The sequence below is a fragment of the Phascolarctos cinereus genome, unplaced genomic scaffold (assembly GCF_003287225.1).
Source record: "Phascolarctos cinereus isolate Bilbo 61053 unplaced genomic scaffold, phaCin_HiC Scaffold_5;HRSCAF=322, whole genome shotgun sequence".
In the NCBI taxonomy this organism is placed as follows: Eukaryota; Metazoa; Chordata; class Mammalia; order Diprotodontia; family Phascolarctidae; genus Phascolarctos; species Phascolarctos cinereus.
In genome coordinates, this window is record NW_027555958.1 from 124,830,107 (window position 1) to 124,848,462 (window position 18,356).

Here is an 18,356-nt window from a genome sequence, read left to right on the forward strand (position 1 = left end):
TGAGGTCTAGAGGTTTAGGGGTGCTGGGACCCCAAAATCACAACACACAGGTCCTGTCCAAAAAGAGAATTTGACCCATGCCTTCTTTCAGCCAAAGACAAGGTTTGTTAAAGATCAGCCATATAGGACAGACTCTTAAGGAATCTGACCATTTGTGACACCCCTAAGGATGAGTGGCATAAGAAAGCCTTAGCCCCTAAATGGTGGCCAGGAAGAAACTTATGTACAGAAAGACTATGGGAGGGATCTAGGAGTGGTCAAGTAGTTAGGGATGACTGGGTGGGGGGAGGGGGGCTGGGAGGAGTGTCTTGATGGGAGTGCCCAGTTATTGGAGGAGGAGTTTAGGGAGGATCTTGAAGCTGGGGTGACTGGGGGTGGGTCCTGGGAGAATCCCAGTGGGAGTGTCTGGGAGGTTGAATGGGCCCAGATAAAATCAAGGATGGGAAGTATAAGCCAGGGCTATCAGGCCAGTAATAGACAATGGAGGGGTAGGCCTAATTAGAGTAACAAAGAATTGGGAGATTGGGCCTAGGCTATAAGGAAAGGCCAGTTGGATGGATTGAGACTTACTTGACCAAGTAAGTGAGTTTAAGGAAAGTTTAAGGGTTTTCTGGGGCCTGCAGACAAATGGGACCCAAATTCTTTTTGGGGTAAGGGGCAAAGGTCTCGGCTTGGGCCCATACCCCCACATTCCCAACAACCCTACTGAAGCAGTCATATGACCAGGCTAAACGTACCATAAAACAAGCCATACCATCCTGTCATGGCCCCATGCCCACCATATTTTTCTGTGCTATACCTATCCTGAACAATAATATACTTCTCAGTTGCTACTTTGTTTTTCCATCTAAGAAACTCATTCTGCTCATACGTTATTCAATTTAATTCAACTAATTATTCAAATTAATTCAACTAAAAGATTTCAAGTAAAAGCAAGATTTTATAGATAAATATAAGAGTATGGCACTATGTCTAGCCAGAAAATAAATCAATTATTTCCAAGTATGATTCAGGAAGCTTGTCCATCCGCAACCATTTCTTCAGCAACTACTATGGGGCCATGTACTATGCCTACAGCTCAGAGTGCAAAAACAAAAATGAAACAATCCCTGTCCTCCAAAAGCTTATATTCTATAGGAAGAAGAGGGTTGGGAAGAGAGCATGTACATATACAAATATATTTGAAATAAATACAAAATAAAAAGTAATTTGGGAGAAGTAACACAGCTGGGTATAAGACAAGGACAGAAAAAACTTCTTAGGGAAAGTTTTGAGCTTTGAAAGAAACTAGGGATTCTAGGGAAAAGAAACTCTCCTGGAAACTTTCTTCTTCTAGGGAAACTAGGGAGAGGAGGGAACATATCCCAAGCATGCTGGACTGTTTATGCCAATGTACAGATTTGGAAAAAGACTGTCATGTGTGAGGAAAAGCAAGGCTAGTCTGACTGGAATTTAGACTAAGCTAAGAGAAGTAATGCATTGTAAGACTGGAAAGGTAGTTTGCAGTCAAACTATGAAGGGTAAAATGTCAAACAAGACAATCCCAAAGGACTCATGATGAAACATTCTCTGCCTCAAGAGAAAGAACTGAAATTTTCTGAATACAGAGGGAACCATACTCTTTTCCTTTTTCTTTCTTTCTTTCTCTTTCTTTCTTCCTTCCTTCCTTCCTCTTTTTCTTTCTCTCTTTGTTCAAGTCTTCTTATATAAAATGACTAATATGGAAATGTTTGATATGATTGCACATGTATAATCTATATCAGATTGCTTACCATCTCAGGGGGTGGGAGGGATAGAATCTGGAACTCAAAACTTTTTTCTTTAGTACAAAAAATTATTTTAACATGTAATTGGGGGAAAATAAGATACTATTTTAAAAAAGAGTTTGTAGAAACCTGAAACATATGTAAACTACCTTGGCATCACAGACCCTGGTTTTACATTAGTCATTCATTATATGCAAGATTTTTATTTTAACCAGGTATATATTTCCAAGTGTATAATTTTAACATGAAACATTGCTGGAGGCCAGCACCTGGTAGTGGGCCCCTAACCCCGTGAGATTACCACACCCCAAGCAGCTTGTTCCGGGACAAACCGTACCATAACGTGTTCCTGTCAGGGCTAACCGCAAGATGTCGCCACACCGCCCCTGGAAAGTCCCGGAGGCCCATTTTCCCCTTTTGCCCCTCCCCGCTTTTGCCCTATATAAGCTTGTAACGCTCAAAAATAAAATTAGACCTTGCCTACCATCCTTTTGGTCTCACTCCTCCTTTTCACCCATTCCCTTCAGCCAGGGTCCTCCTCGACCCCCCACGTATACTGGCCCTGCAGGTCGGGGCAAGTGGCGCCCAACGTGGGGCTCGAGGTTCGGACTTCTGCCAGGCGGACCAGCATTGAGAAACGATTCGTCGCGACCCCCTCCTTCTCATCGCTCATGAAGAGCCCCTGCGTTTTGGTAAGTTGAGTTTTCGTCCGCCTCATTCTAATCATGGGTTCCAACCTTTCTAAGGAGCAGGTCTTTATCCAAGACCTTAAGCATGCCCTTAAGGAGAGAGGAGTTAAAGTTAAGAAAAAGGACCTTTTGAAATTCTTTCTTTTTGTAGATGAGGTCTGCCCTTGGTTTATGGTTACCGGCCCAGATATTCATCCGGGAAAGTGGCAGAAGGTCGGGAGAGACCTCAATAGAAAGTTGCAAACTGAAGGGCCAGAGGCGGTCCCTCCCTCGGCTTTTTCTTACTGGGGTATCATCAGAGACATAGTGGAATCTGCCCCTGGGGACCCAGGCAAGCGCCAACTCCTTTCGGTGGCAGAGTTTTGTTTACGCCCCTTGTCGCGGGCAGCTTCTGTTAAATCGCTACAGCGCCCTTTATCACGAACCGCCTCTACAAAGTCATTAGAATCAGTGGGAAAAAGTCCCCCTAGACCCCCCTCCGTGGTCATTACCATTCCGCCGGAACCTCCAAAGCCTCTTTATCCTCCCCTCCCTGTGGAAACGGTCCCGGCTACTGAACCTTTAACACTGCCTATAATTGCAAAACACAAAACTCCTCCTTTAGGAGATCCTGACCCTGATACTCTAGATCCCGGGGACGAGGCGGAACTGGAGGAAGAAGCCGCCCGATATAATAACCCGGACTGGCCCATAACTCCCCAGTACCTACCCCCTCCCTACATATCCCAGACTTGCGCTCCTGCGCTTTTGCCCCCCATTCCCACTTCCTCAGCCCTCACATCCGCCAGAAGTCAACTCTCCACTCAAGTTAAGGAGCTCCGAGAAGTCTTAGATCTACAAAAGCAATATGCACAACTCTCTTCGGAACTGAGTTCCCTGCAACACTCCCTCCAGAATTCTGTCATTTTTTCCCCCAATAGGTCGCAGTTACATCAGAAACCCCTGAAAAAGATCAGAGCCAGTGCTAGAGATAGAAAATCTAACAAGGCACAGCCCATGATATTCCCTGTTATGACCCGGTCTCGTCAGCCTGACTCCTCACACAACGACCCCAAGGAAGTTTCTGCCAGTGAAGGGGAGGGAGATGAAGAAAGTGAGGAAGAAGGGGAAGAGGACGAGGGAGAGGGGGAGGGACAGGATAGTGGAAAAATAGAAGAAGAGGAATGGGCAATTGGAAAAAAGGAAGGACAGCGGTTAGAATATAGGAGATTGCAGTTCAAAGGGATTAAGGATCTTAACGCCGCCGTCAAGTCCTATGGTCCTAACGCCCCGTTCACCCTCTCAGCTCTTGAATCTATGTCCCGCGGAGGATATCTCTTGCCGGCAGAATGGCTTCGTGTAGTACAGGCAGTCCTTTCAAGGGGGCAGTTCTTGACATGGAAAGCAGATTTCTTCGACCGCTGCCAATCCATGGCTACAGCCAACCAAAAATCCCCTGGCTCCCCCGCTTTAAAGTGGACTTATGAGAAGTTGAGTGGTCAAGGGAAATACGCAGAGGAGGCCAAACAACGCTGCCTCCCAATAGGCCTCTTGGCGCAAACCGCCAATGCTGCATTCGCGGCTTGGCGTGCCTTGCCCACTTCTGGATCCCCCCTTGCTCCGCTTAATAAGATCGTACAAGGAACTCAGGAAGATTTCTCTGAGTATGTTAGTAGGCTCTTGGAAGCAACTGAACGAACCTTAGGGCAAGAAGCGTCTAATGATCAGCTTGTGAGACGCTTAGCATATGAAAATGCTAACAATGCCTGTCGGTCTGCCTTACGCGGGAAGTGGAGAGATAAAACATTAGAGGAAATGATACGTATGTGCAGAGATGTAGATCCCTTCACTACCAAAATGTCCCAGGCCGTACATCTGGCCATAGGGGCAGCTCTCCAAACCGGGGACTCCCAAAAGGCATGCTTCCGGTGTGGTCAACCTGGCCATTTTGCCCGACAGTGCCCTAGTGCCCCTGACACTCCCTCCGCTCCAATCAGCAATAAGGCTTCCCAACCCTCCACCCTCTGCCCTCGGTGTAGGAAAGGGAAACACTGGGCAAATACCTGCCGCTCAACTACAGACGTTCATGGCCACCCTTTACAGGGAAACGGTCGGAGGGGCCAGCCCCGGGCCCCCCAGTCGACCCCTTTGTTCGGGCCTCGGGGATCAGCCAGTCCACACCCCACTCCACATCCCACTCTTCAGAGCCACTGCAGGAAGCGCAGGGGTGGACTTGTGTGCCGCCTCCACCTCAGTATTGACTCCCGAGGGTGGCGTCCATATTATTCCTACAGGCATCTTTGGCCCCCGCCCCCTGACTTCTATTTTTTCATCCTTGGTCGCGCCTCCGCTACTATTAATGGCCTCATGATTCACCCCTCCATTGTGGATAGTGATTACACGGGGGAAATTCAGATACTTGCCTCAACCCTGAAAGGGCCCCTCACTGTCCGTCAGGGACAACGCCTTGCGCAGGCTCTCCCGCTCCCCCTACAGACTCCATACCCTGCTCTCGCCACTGTTAGAGGCCACTCCAAGCCTGGTTCCTCAGACATCTATTGGGTCCAGGCCATTTCCCAAGACCGCCCCATGCTTACGCTTTTTATTCAAGGCAGGCTTTTTGAAGGAATATTAGATTCAGGAGCTGACTCGACTGTTATCTCAAAAGACAGTTGGCCATCTTCGTGGCCCCTTCAACCATCCATGACACACTTGCAGGGCATAGGTCAATCCCACAATACCCTACAGAGCTCTCAATGGCTGCCTTGGCAAGACAAAGAAGGAAATAAAGGGACTGTTCGGCCTTTTGTGATCCCCGGCTTACCTGTCAACTTATGGGGAAGGGACATTCTTTCACAGATGGGGGTAATTATGTGCAGCCCAAATACCGTTGTGACCCGTCAAATGCTCTCCCAGGGATTTCTCCCAGGGCAAGGATTAGGCAAGAAAGGTCAAGGGCAACTGTCCCCCATTGTTGCTGAAGGGAGAAAAGGACGAGCAGGCCTTGGTTGTGAGAGCCCAGATAATCAGAACCATTTTTCGTGAGGGCCACGGGTCCTCCTGCACTCCAGGCAGATAGGATCTCGTGGAGAAATGACCTACCCGTCTGGGTAGACCAGTGGCCCTTACCCAAGAAAAAACTGGAGGCAGCGCTTGCTTTAGTGCAGGAGCAACTAGCTGCAGGTCACATAGAACCATCTACATCCCCGTGGAACACGCCCATTTTTGTTATCCAAAAAAGATCAGGTAAATGGCGACTCTTACATGATTTACGGGCCGTCAATAAAACTATGATTCCTATGGGGGCCCTTCAACCTGGGCTCCCCTCCCCTGTAGCCATACCGCAAGATTTTTCTAAGATTACAATTGATCTTAAGGATTGCTTCTTTTCCATTCCCCTCCACCCTTCCGATTGTCAGCGCTTCGCTTTTAGTGTTCCTATTACCAATTGTGTGGGCCCTTCTCCGCGCTTTCAGTGGAAAGTTTTGCCACAAGGCATGGCTAATAGCCCTACGCTGTGCCAAAAATATGTTGCCCAAACAATTGATCCTTTCCGCTTGCAGTATCCCAAGCTTTATATTATCCATTATATGGACGATATCCTCCTTGCAGGACCAAATAATGAGGAATTGACTCAGGTATCACAGGAGCTCATTAAGGCGTTGGAATATCGGGGCCTTAATATTTCCCCTGATAAAGTGCAAACCTGCCCCCCCAGCTGTTCTTGGGATTTGAACTCTTGACGAATCGCATTCTCTCCCAGAAGGTTCGCCTACGAGTGAGTCACCTTTGCTCCCTTAATGATTTCCAAAAATTACTGGGAGAATTGAATTGGCTTCGGCCATATCTTAAGATCACTACAGGGGAACTGCGACCCTTGTTTGATATTCTTAAAGGAGACTCCGATCCAAATTCACCCCGCTCTCTCACGCCGGAGGCCCGTAAGGCCCTTGCCTTAATTGAGCAAGCCATTCATGAACAACATATTGGCTATTACGCTCCTCAAAAACCTCTTTGGTTCTTAATTTTTTCCACCACTTTTTCTCCCACTGGATTATTGTGGCAGGACATCCGTTATTCTGGATTCATATGCCAGCCACACCTACAAAGATCCTTTCTTCCTACCCGCATTTAACGGCAGGGCTCCTGCGCCTCGGCCGAGAGGCAGCCCTTCGACTTTTTGGTCGAGAACCAGATCATATTGTTTGCCCCTACACTGCTTCGCAGATTCAATGGCTGCTTCAGAATGATGATGATTGGGCAGTTAATTGCATTTCCTATATGGGAGCTATAGACAATCATTATCCCTCAGATAAGCTCATTCAGTTCTTTCAGAAAACACCCGTGGTCTTCCCAAGGATCACCAAAGCGGAGCCCATAGAGAGCGCCCATTTGGCGTTCACTGATGGCTCCGCCACAGGGAAGGCAGCCTTTAGTGTTGATGGACAGGTCACCTCTTTTGACACCCCTTTCACCTCCGCGCAGCTGGTAGAGCTCGCAGCGGTCATTAAGGTTTTTGAATCTGTCTCGGGCCCCCTCAATGTTTATACTGATAGTTCCTATATTGCACAGTCAGTCCCTCTATTGGAAACCGTCCCGTATATCCGTCCCTCCACTAATGCGTCTCCTCTTTTTGCCACTCTTCAGCTTCTAATTCTCTCCCGCGATCACCCCTTTTTCATTGGTCATATTCGTGCCCATTCCGACCTCCCCGGTCCTCTTTCTGAAGGGAATGATCAGGTTGATCAAGTAACTCGTCGCATTCTGCTTGCTCTGTCTGCCTCCCCTGTTGAGGCTGCCACACAAGCCCACAAGCTGCATCACCTGAATGCCCATACGCTTCGTCTCAAGTTCCCTATAACCCGGGAACAAGCCAGACAGATTGTGAAACAGTGCCCTGGTTGCCTGACCCTCCTTCCTGAACCTCATAATGGCATCAATCCCCGAGGTCTTATCCCCGGGGAACTTTGGCAAATGGATGTCACTCACTATCCCCCTTTTGGTCGGCTTAAATATGTTCATGTGTCCATTGATACCTTCAGTGGCTTCATTTTTGCCACCCTGCAACCTGGAGAGGCCACCAAACATGTCATTAATCACCTCCTTAGTGCCTTGGCGGTCCTCCCGCAGCCCAAAATTCTTAAGACAGATAATGGCCCTGGTTATACCAGTTCTTCTTTCAGATCTTTTTGTACACAGTTGCATATTAAGCATGTTACTGGTATACCCTATAATCCTCAAGGGCAAGGAATTGTGGAAAGGGCCCATCAGACACTGAAAAACATGATCCTGAAATTACAATCAGGGAGGGAAGTTCTTTATCCCAGAGCTGGCAATGCCAAAACATTGCTCAATCACGCTCTTTTTGTTTTAAATTTTCTCACTCTGGACACTGCGGCAAAGAGTGCCGCAGACCGCCTTTGGCATTCCACTACGGCCCAAACCTACGCTCAGGCAAAATGGAAAGATCCCCTGCTTGGCAAATGGCAGGGCCCTGATCCTGTGTTAATCTGGGGCAAAGGCCATGCTTGTATTTATGACTCAAAGTGCCAAAATGCTAGATGGTTGCCTGAAAGGCTGATTAGGTTGATGGACAAGCCAGAAACTCATAATGCCGTCCAGGGAACCACACCCCCCTGAGACACCTCTGTTTTCTTTCTCTGTTTTACAGAAAATGACGATCCTCGTAATTTTCCTCCTGTTCCGTGGGAGCCACGGTGGTTTTCAATCTCCTGACCCAGTAGCGCTCAGCCGTGCCCTCTTTGGAAGCCCTTGTGACTGCGGCGGGGGCACGTTCACTGTCCGTCCCGCCACCTACACGCAAGAAGTGGACTGCGGGGAAAAGACAGCCTACCTCGCCTACCGTCATTCTATCACGGGCGTCTCCAAACCCAAGTGGGAATGCGTAAGGAAGCCCCGAGTTATCCCTCCGAATGGTGGCCAGCCCGGGCCTTGCCCCAGTGATTGCAACTACCTTGAGGCCTTGCACTCCACATGCTATAGTTCTACCCAGCAGTGCAGTGGCAGCTCAGGAACAGTCTATCTTACTACAATACAGGAAAGAGAATATGGTGGCTCCACAGGAGGGACTGGGCGCATATAACTAGCCAAGGCCTACGTGGAAGTACCAATAAGTATGCTCAGGCTTCCTGTCGTAAAGAAAATATTGGAAAAAATGTCTGTTGGCCCCTTCATGCACCTGTCCATATCTCTGATGGGGGTGGCCCTACAGACCAAATTAGGGAACATGAGGTTAGGGAACGAATAAATGAAATAATTAAGAGTATGTATCCCCCCATCCATTACCATCCACTTGCACTGCCCAAACCCCGGGGAACGGACCTAGATGTCCAAACTTCAGAAATCCTTGAAGCAACACTTAAGGCCCTTAATTACTCTAACCCTGATTTGGCTGCCGATTGCTGGCTGTGTATGGCCCTTGGCACACCTATGCCCATAGCTTTGATGTCCAAAAATGGCTCCACATCCACAAATTGCACACTTAGTCCACCTTTTAAGGTACAACCTGTTGGTCTCCGCCCCTCTCCTTGTATCCAAGCCCCATTTCAGAATTCCACTGCTGATATTGATGTTGGTTTTGCTACCTTTGCTAATTGCTCTGAAGTCAAAAACTATACCTCACAGGAACCTCTCTGTCCCCTGCCGGGACAACTTTTCGCCTGTGGGGGAAATATGGCCTACTCTGCTCTCCCCCAGAATTGGACAGGACTCTGCACACAAATTTCAATCCTCCCTGATATCGACATCATTCCGGGAGATGAGCCTGTCCCACTGCCCAGTTTTGATTATATTACTGGAAGACCCAAGAGGGCTGTTGCATTTATCCCCCTCCTTGTTGGCCTTGGGATTACAGGGGCACTCGCTACCGGCTCTGCCGGCATAGGAGTTGCTGTTGATTCATATACAAAACTATCCCATCAATTTCTTAATGATGTGCAAACCCTCTCGGGGACGATAAATGACCTTCAAGACCAAATTGACTCCCTGGCGGGAGTCGTTCTTCAGAATAGGAGGGGCCTAGATTTACTCACGGCAGAACAAGGGGGAATTTGCTTAGCCCTACAAGAAAAATGTTGCTTCTATGCAAATAAATCTGGGATAGTGCGGGATAAAATCAAAAAACTGCAAGAGGATCTGATTGAAAGACGCAGAAAACTTTTTGAAAATCCCCTCTGGAGTGGCTTGAATGGAGTCCTCCCATACCTCCTCCCTCTTCTTGGACCTTTAATTGGTCTCCTCCTACTTTTTTCTTTTGGACCTTGGGCCTTTACCAGACTAACCTCTTTCATTAAGACGCAGATTGAGGCTTCTCTTAAAAACACCGTCAATATCCATTACCACCAACTTGCTTCGTCAGAAGATCCTACTGATACCATGGAAGAGGGTCTCCAGTTCTCGAAGCTCGTGCATCCGGAATCTCGCTGCTCGCGGTGGTGGAGAAATATTAAGGATAAAAAGTGATCTGGCGGCTGTGAGAGAGCCCATGACGGGAATATTGAGGTCCCATGTTTCAAAAAAAAGATCAGCGCGGCTGCAGTTGTTTCCCCATGACGGGAATAGAGTGAGGCCATGATGGGTTACATCGTGGGGTCCCCTCGCTTAGCCTAAGACAGGGACCACTGCCACTAATGCGCTTTGAACATGGAGGCCGACCTCATAGCCTAAGACAGGCCTCTCACCTGCTATTTTAAATACAAAATGGGGGACATGCTGGAGGCCAGCACCTGGTAGTGGGCCCCTAACCCCGTGAGATTACCACACCCCAAGCAGCTTGTTCCGGGACAAACCGTACCATAACGTGTTCCTGTCAGGGCTAACCGCAAGATGTCGCCACACCGCCCCTGGAAAGTCCCGGAGGCCCATTTTCCCCTTTTGCCCCTCCCCGCTTTTGCCCTATATAAGCTTGTAACGCTCAAAAATAAAATTAGACCTTGCCTACCATCCTTTTGGTCTCACTCCTCCTTTTCACCCATTCCCTTCAGCCAGGGTCCTCCTCGACCCCCCACGTATACTGGCCCTGCAGGTCGGGGCAAAACATAAACTCCCAGAGATATTTGATGATTTCCTATTCTTTAAAATAACAAATACCACACCAGTTTATGGTCAGAATCTTCCCATGCGCAGCCAAACTAATAATTTTTGTATGTCTTCTTTTATGAGCTTCATTTTTTAAAAGCCTCATAAATGATCACCAACTTGAATATGTCAAATATCAATTGTTCTCACCCTATCAACAGGTGCATATGTAAGTTTTTCAGAAGCAACAACATAAAAGAAAGTAAACTAGAAACTATAGAATATCATAAGAGTCCTGGGGTAAAGTGTGGTAATTGTATAAAACAAATATGACTGGACACATCACAAGAGCTAACAACTGCATCTATTCCAGATAACAGTCTTCATTTTAGGGCCTACTCCTGGAATTCCTAGGAAATGTCTTAGACCTCCATTTGACTGGTAGAACCTGTTCCTCTATTGACCTTCCAAAGATTCTTGAGATGTACTTAAGTAGTAGTTATAGCTAAAATGACAAATTGAATATTATGTAAAAAATCTGGAACACTAGCCACTTTTCCTAAAGGCAGTTAGGTGGCACAGGGATAGAATGCTGGACCTGGAGTCAGGAAAAACTGAGTTCAAATTGGGTCTCAGATACTTACTAGCTATGTGTCCCTGGGCAAGCCATTTAACCTTTGTCTGTCTCAGTTTCTCAATGACAAAATGGAGGTCATAAAAGCACTTATCTCCCATGGTTGTTTAGAGGACCAAAAGAGATAATATTTATAAAGTGCTTAGATCAGTACCAGGCACATATAATGGATTTAATAAATACTTATTCCCTGCCCCTCCTCCTTTTCCTAGAAAGGGAAAAAAGATATGAGAATCAATCTTTTTTTTTTCTTAATCTACAAACCTGGAAGTCAAAATATTGTCAACTGAAGTCATCATTCACAACAAAAGATGATATTTGGCTAATACATGCACATTAAAAGAGAGGAGCTGGGTTTCCACCTGATTGTTGTTTGTCCTTGCTTCTTGAAGAGGACCTTGACATCAGGAAGATGATGCCATGACTTGCAAGTGAATTAGATTTAAGTGAGGAAGAGCTGTGCAAAATCACCAGCGTCATTTTCTCCTCCAGAGCCATCTGGGTCCTGTGGCAAGATATAGCCCAGGATGCAGTGGGAGTCAGTTGGCTTTTTTAAGCTAAGGTCTTTCCAAGTTCTCACTGTGACTGGGGCAACACCCATTCAGTGTTTAAGGCTGGTTAAGAAATGAGTCAAGGAGCATCCCTTTTATCTAATCAAAAAGAAAGAAAGAAAAGAAAAGAACACAATATGGGAGGGGATCCCTCTGGGTATCTGGCCACAACAGAAACAATTACTATTTATATTCATTCTGAGACATCTGGGCCCAAACAATCACTACTGAGTGGTGCTTGGGCTGGGACCTATTGCTGGCCAATCAATCAGAGCCACAGTGTATTGTGTTTAAGGCATGGTCTTTAAGAAAGAAATCTAGCCAGTAATGCCCAAGATATCTTGCTGGGTTTCAGCCATCAAAATTTACATTCCTTTGGGCAGAGAACCCACAGGTAAGGGCATGATACCCCATGTGGACAAAGAGGGGAGAGGTAAGAGGGAGCTGGGACTACTCACAGGTTTTTTGTCCTTCTTATGTATAGAAAGAGAGGAGCTGGGCTTCCACCTGATTATGTGATCAGCGAACAGAGGCTATAAACCAACATTTCAATTTGGGGAGTGAAGGGAGAAGATGTGGGTGAAGAAGTAAGAAACCAAAGGCTCAGTGAATTGAATATGGCATGTTCAAAAAATAGTGAGAGTCCTGTCTAGCTGGAGTATAAGGCTCCTTTTGGAAAGCAGTAATAATAAGTTTGAAAAGTTGCACTAAGGCTAGATTGTTGAAGCCTTCAATGCTGAGAAACCATGACTATATTCTTTAGTAAGATTATTTCACTAAAAATATGAACTAAAAGTAAATTCGTTTATAGTCAAAAGCTAATAAAAAAGATAAAAACCATTGAGAATTTTATAGAAAGGATTCAAAAAGAAGTCATGGATAAATTCTTCAGCTTTGACACAAATGTTAGGACTGGAGTGTCTGGGGTGACATACCCCTTCTGCAAAGGCAGTGATTGAGTTGTGTGTATGATTAGGGTCTTTCACCACAAGGGTCCAGGCTTCTATGTGTTTCTACTACTGGCATCCCTCTCTGACCCCTCACTTGTAAGTTTAATTATACCTTTCTTTCAACATTTTTTCCCCCTTGCTTCCAACACATTTATGGTAGAATTCTCACTCCTTTTCTTTGAGAAGTAGGATATTAGTAGAGAAAGAACACTGGATTTAGGAGTCAGAAGACCTGGGTTCAAATCTCAGATCTGCTACCCACTACCTGGGTGACCTTGTGTTGGGGTGTGAGTGATGGGCCCCTAAAAGGAAAAGACCATGTGTTTGGGACCTGGAACCCAAAGCCCCTGAACCTCTGGCATTCACCTGAGGCACCAGGCCCATCCCAGTCAATAATCCTTTTAACTGCCCTTTCACTGGGGCTCTCACACCATTTAACTCCTTCCATTGTCTATACCTGGCCCCACTCCAGGCTACTTGCTATCCCTTAATCCCATCCAGATCTTCCCACTATCAGTCTTACCCTCATCAATTGCTTAGATTCTTAAAATCTGGCCCACTTGTATTGGCATCACAAATAGTGCAGACTGGGAGTCTGGCCCACGATTGGTGTTAAAATAAATTTGCTACTTGGACTGAAAGAAGGTTTGAGTGGTCAAATCCTTTTGAGGCAGACCTGGGCCCTGTACCCTTGCATTTGGGGATTCCCAGCACCCCTAGACCGAGATGCTTGGATGACTTAAACTCTCTGGACTTTACTTTCTTTGTCTGTAAAATGACATGTTTGGACTAAATTATTTTTTGAGGTCCTTTCCACCTCTAAATCTATGACCCTATAATCATTTTTGGTACCAAGTAACAAAGAAAACAATAATAACTCACATTTTTATATACCACTTTACAGTTACAAAAATATTGTATGTGTGTATATATATATATAGAGAGAGAGAGAGAGAGTTTCATCATCTATGCTAAATAGTTAATGAAAGTATTTTTATCCCTGATTAATATGACACAAGTGAGGTGTGGTATGCCTCTTGTTAAAATCTAATTTTTTTAAAAAAATTATTTACCTTAGTTGTTTTTTCAGTGATGTAACTAAGATCTATAAATAACCAACTGTTTCAGTATATTAAAAGTTTCAAGAGAGGGAGGGATAAAGCCAATTTCTCATACTGGAAAAAAGAGAAAAGGAAGTGTTTAGCAGTGATTATTGAAAGAATTAGGTAAAAACAGGTTCTTAGGGGCAGCTAGGTGGCGAAGTGGATAAAGTACCAGCCCTGGAGTCAGGAGGAACTGAGTTCAAATCCTGCCTCGGACACTAGCTGTGTGACTCTGGGCAAGTCACTTAACTTCAATTGCCTCACCAAAAAAAAAGAAGAAAAGAAACAGGTTCATGAATGATTGTAGAAACACAATGACATAACATTTGTGGCTGTTTCAGAACAAGCAGCAGAAAAGGGAACTACTTTAATGATCTAAAAACAGCCTGACACAGGCACTGAGAAATCAAACTAGGCTGGGGTGAGTTTTAAAATAAAAGCTGGATTACTATTGTCCAAGAAAAGGACTAGGATGGCTATAGACTGAAAAGGACATTTTTTAAGTTTCAGGAAAAGTTACCACTTTATCACTTTAACTGTATACTTTTTTCAGTTGAATCTGCTCTAAATATTTCTCCTTTTAACTTATAATTTTATTTAATAAACTTACAAAATTAATCACACTTTTACAAATTCCCATTTGTAAACTGACATGGGAGTTCAAGGCTCTATGTGTCAGGCTCATAGGAGAGATGCCAGGCTGTATTCTCTTCCAAGTTTGAATTACTTGCCATCTCATGTAGTCAACATGAAGAAGAGAAACCCTTTTAATTTTATTGAAACTTTGTCTTAGTGACTGGAAAATAGAGGAGAGACTGAACACAGATAAACTTCATTCTTTGAACCATCTAGAGGTGCTCTGCCCAAAGGGAATGTAAATTTTCATCTCTGAAACTTTTTTTCTTGTTTTGGTTTTTTTCTCTTTAAGACTAGCCTTAACCCCAAATCACTCTGGTCCCAGACTAAGCCCTACTTGGTCACTGTTTGGGCCCTGATTGGCTCAGAATGAATGTAAATGACAATTGTTTCTGTTTTAGCCAGAAACCTTGAGAGTCTTCCCCTCCCAGATCTATTTTTTTTTAAAAGAGGCCATTCTTTGCCTCATTTTTTAATTAAGCCTTAATCAACAAATGGGTGCTGCCTCAGTCAAACTGAGACCTGTTAAAAAGCCTTAGTTTGAAAAGGCCAAAGTCCCTTACTGCGTCCTGGGCCATCTCTGGTTGTCCTGATCCATATCTGGCTACTGGACCCAGATGGCTCCAGAGGAGAAAGTGAGGCTAGTGACTTAGGACAGCCCTCAATCACTTAAATCCTATTCTCTTGCAAATCATGGCATTACCTCCCTGATGTCATGGTCCTCCTTTGCGAAAGAAGAACAAACAACAGCAACACTGTAGTAGCCAGGATTCCATTCTTCTCCCTTACTCATGCATATTATTTGAAAACCATGAGGGTGTATCTGAATGGAAGGAAGGGAGAAGACCTTTTCTTTTTGAACATTTCACACACGTTCAGCTCCCTATTTCACATATATTGGGAGGAAAAGTGATAGAAAGGCTGAGATGTCCTCAGAAACTGCCTATCTCTTAATCTATCAACTCTTTTATCCATTCCAACAGTAGCCACACCTATCCCCTAGTGTCCTGAGGCTATGAGTTTCCTCTTCTTGAAGAACTTCAAGGATCACTATTGTATGTTATGATAATTGCTTCATGTATATGTTGTACTAGATGGCTGCTGAGGTATTTTCAAACTCTCAAATTCTATGATTCTGTGATTCTTCTTTGTTTTTCTTCATCTGAGCTTAGGCGATTGACCAGCAATCCTTAAATGGACATCTCCAACCATGGAGGCAACCTTGTGAGTTCAAGAGTACCATAGATCCTGGGTCCCTGGGTCCCTTGGTCACAGCTGACTGGCAGTAGGGGGAATTTCTGCATCAGAGAGAATAACCACTAATGAGGGAAAATTCAATTCCTAGCTAAGCTTGACAGAAGACTTGCTCCTGGAAGGAATAGCTTGGTCAGCATAGAGCTGAGGCAAAATGTAAAATGACCAGCCAGCCTTCCTGCAAACTATATCATGTCTTGATGTTCTAGGCATCAATATCCCAAGAAAGTATAATAATAGCTACATTACTACTTCTTATTTAAATTTGCTGTGTTTACATTATTAAATTTATAATTTATTATATATTATATGTCAGATTATAGATTATATGTTATATTATTCTGTTAATTGTGCATATTAAACATTTCTTTTGTGTAGAGGATAATAAATATAGATAGATATATAGATATAAATATATAGATATAAAATAAATAGAGGAGAGTAAAGTTATTCTACACTTTAATCTACATTGTACATTAAGGACCCCAACTCCTTCAATTACATAGACTTTTGACACAAGCCAAACCTTAGCTTTTAGCAATTTTTTCCAGGGCTATGGGAGGCAGAGGTGTGGAATAAGGAATCAAAATGTGTGATAAAAGGAAACTAACCCCTCCTCTTATTAAAGGCCAGGTTGCCCAGGTCTAAATCTGGCCACTGGGTGCTCTAGAGAAGAGGGCAACTTTAGCAGAGAAGACTAAAATGTCCCAGATCCTTGGGCCCAGAAAACAATTCTAATGGTCACAACTCGCAATCTCATCCAGCCCACTAAATCTAGCCAGCCCCATATAATGTTTCATATCCTAGCCAACCAGCCTTCCTGGGCATATCTGACACCCCTCTACTGCCTTCCCATATAACCTCCCACTTGCCCTGTCTTTACGCCTTTTGCTATGGAAGCAGTAATTAAAACAATGGTGCTGTTGCTTCTGGAAAAAGGAATGACAGTCACCAGTTATGGTTCTACCCACCATCCCCTGGACTTCCAAAGCTTCCTTCCATGGTAATCACATTCCTATATATGTTGTCTCCTCTATTAAGAGGGATCCTTGAGGGCAAGGACTGGTTTACTTTTGTATTTGTTTCTCTAATACTTAGGACAATGCCTGGCATAAAGCAGATGCCTAATAAAAGCTTTTTCATTCATGAATTCATCATCATCATCATTATTATTATTGAACAAACAATAACATAAGTACATAGTAAGATTGGCATTGCTGCACCAATTGATTGATGAAGATTGGGCCTGAGCTCTGGCTTTCTTTTCCCAATTAGGAAGGTTATACTCAAGTTTTAAGATAAATATTAAAAGCATAGAAGAAAGGAAGAGATATTATCAACATGAAAGAGCATCACTGTCAAATAAAGATTCACAGCCTATAATCATCCTCAATCCCCATTAGTCTGGATCATGCTAAGGAGCTTGCTGTCAGAAACAAATGATGATTTGTTGTCCACGCTCCACATCAAAACGTTCAAACAGTGAGAGAAGTTAGATGATGATAAATTGGAAGGGCTGCTTTCGAAAAATAAACAAAGTCCCCAGAGTGGAACTTGCAACTGAGTATTCTGGGAAAGGAAAGATCCCCATTTGTGATTTTAAACAGGTGAAGCTTGAGATAATGTAATGCAAATTCTAGTATTTATAGATTATTGTATGATTTTTAAAATTTGGTTATCTTTTTGACCAGACCTATGATTTCATCAAGAGACTCCTGGTGAGGAATTTTTCTCCACCAAAGCAGATTATGGCCTTCTCTGCAATTCTTTGCCTTATTTCTTACCTAGCCTTAATCATTGAATGGGTATTGCCTCAGCCAAACTGAGATCTGTTTAAAACCTTAGCTTAAAAAGGCCAAGGTCTCCCACTGCAGCCAAGGCCATCTCCAGTCATCTTGAAAAATATCTTGCAACTGGACCCAGATGGCTCCAGAGAAGAAAGTGAGGCTGGTAATTTTGCACAGACTTCCCTCATTTAAATCCATCAATAGGTATTTGAGATTATACAGTAAGGGTCAGAGAAAGAAGAGAAGAGTAGTGGTGGTTGGTGACTCCGTGGGAGTAGTAGTGAGACAGGTATTTGTTGACTTAATTACAACAGTAGGTTAGGGCATGTATCCAAGAAATAATAGAAAACCTCCCAAGACATTTAAACAGATGACTACTGCCTGCTTCTAGTTATTAACGTAGACATAAATGATATTATGAGGAGCCTAGAATGCACTGTCAAAAATATTATGAAATCTTGGCCAAAAAACTAAAGAGCCTAGGAATACAGGTGATATTTTCATCATTGCTTTACATCAAAGGCAAGGGATGCAAAAGAGAAAAAAAAAAGAATATTTGGGGAGGGAACAGATGGTTAAGGGAATGGCTAAGATGGTATCTGGGAACAGATAATTAAGATAGTGCCTGGGAATTGGAATTGGATTTCTGTACCACAAATTGAAATTTGAAGGGTTGATCAAAAAGATAAAATCCAAGAATGGATTTGGAATTGTTTAAACAATTTAAACAATTAAGGGAAATTACAGATTGTGCTTAAAGTTACATAGATATAAAATAGAACTAGGATTTGAACTTATGTCATCTAACTCCAAATCTATCATAACATGTTAGTGGGATATGATAATTGTTTTTAAAGTATTTGAAGCATGGCCATTTTAAAAAAAGGATTAGATATATTCTGTTTGGCCCCAAAAGACAGAAGTAACTTGGAAGGAACATTGTTAAAAGATGTTCATTTGTCATGATTAT

General features: G+C 44.0%; 1 protein-coding gene across 2 annotated transcripts; it reads left to right on the forward strand.

The window, feature by feature from the left end:
* Nucleotides 1-2,020: 2,020 nt before the first annotated feature.
* Nucleotides 2,021-10,396, forward strand: LOC110208876 (syncytin-2-like). 2 transcript variants are annotated; one of them, XM_020987072.2, is made up of 2 exons: nt 2,021-2,458; nt 8,106-10,396. In XM_020987072.2, the coding sequence occupies exon 2, from the start codon at nt 8,720-8,722 to the stop codon at nt 9,914-9,916; it is 1,197 nt and encodes a 398-aa protein (XP_020842731.1). In that variant the 5' UTR covers nt 2,021-2,458; nt 8,106-8,719; the 3' UTR covers nt 9,917-10,396. Both variants share the same exon structure in this region, with proteins under 2 accessions (XP_020842731.1, XP_078011255.1).
* Nucleotides 10,397-18,356: the final 7,960 nt, after the last annotated feature.

Bases quoted from the DNA above. Each gene is read 5' to 3' on its own strand.
- LOC110208876 (XM_020987072.2), top strand. From the start codon at position 8,720: ATGTATCCCCCCATCCATTACCATCCACTTGCACTGCCCAAACCCCGG.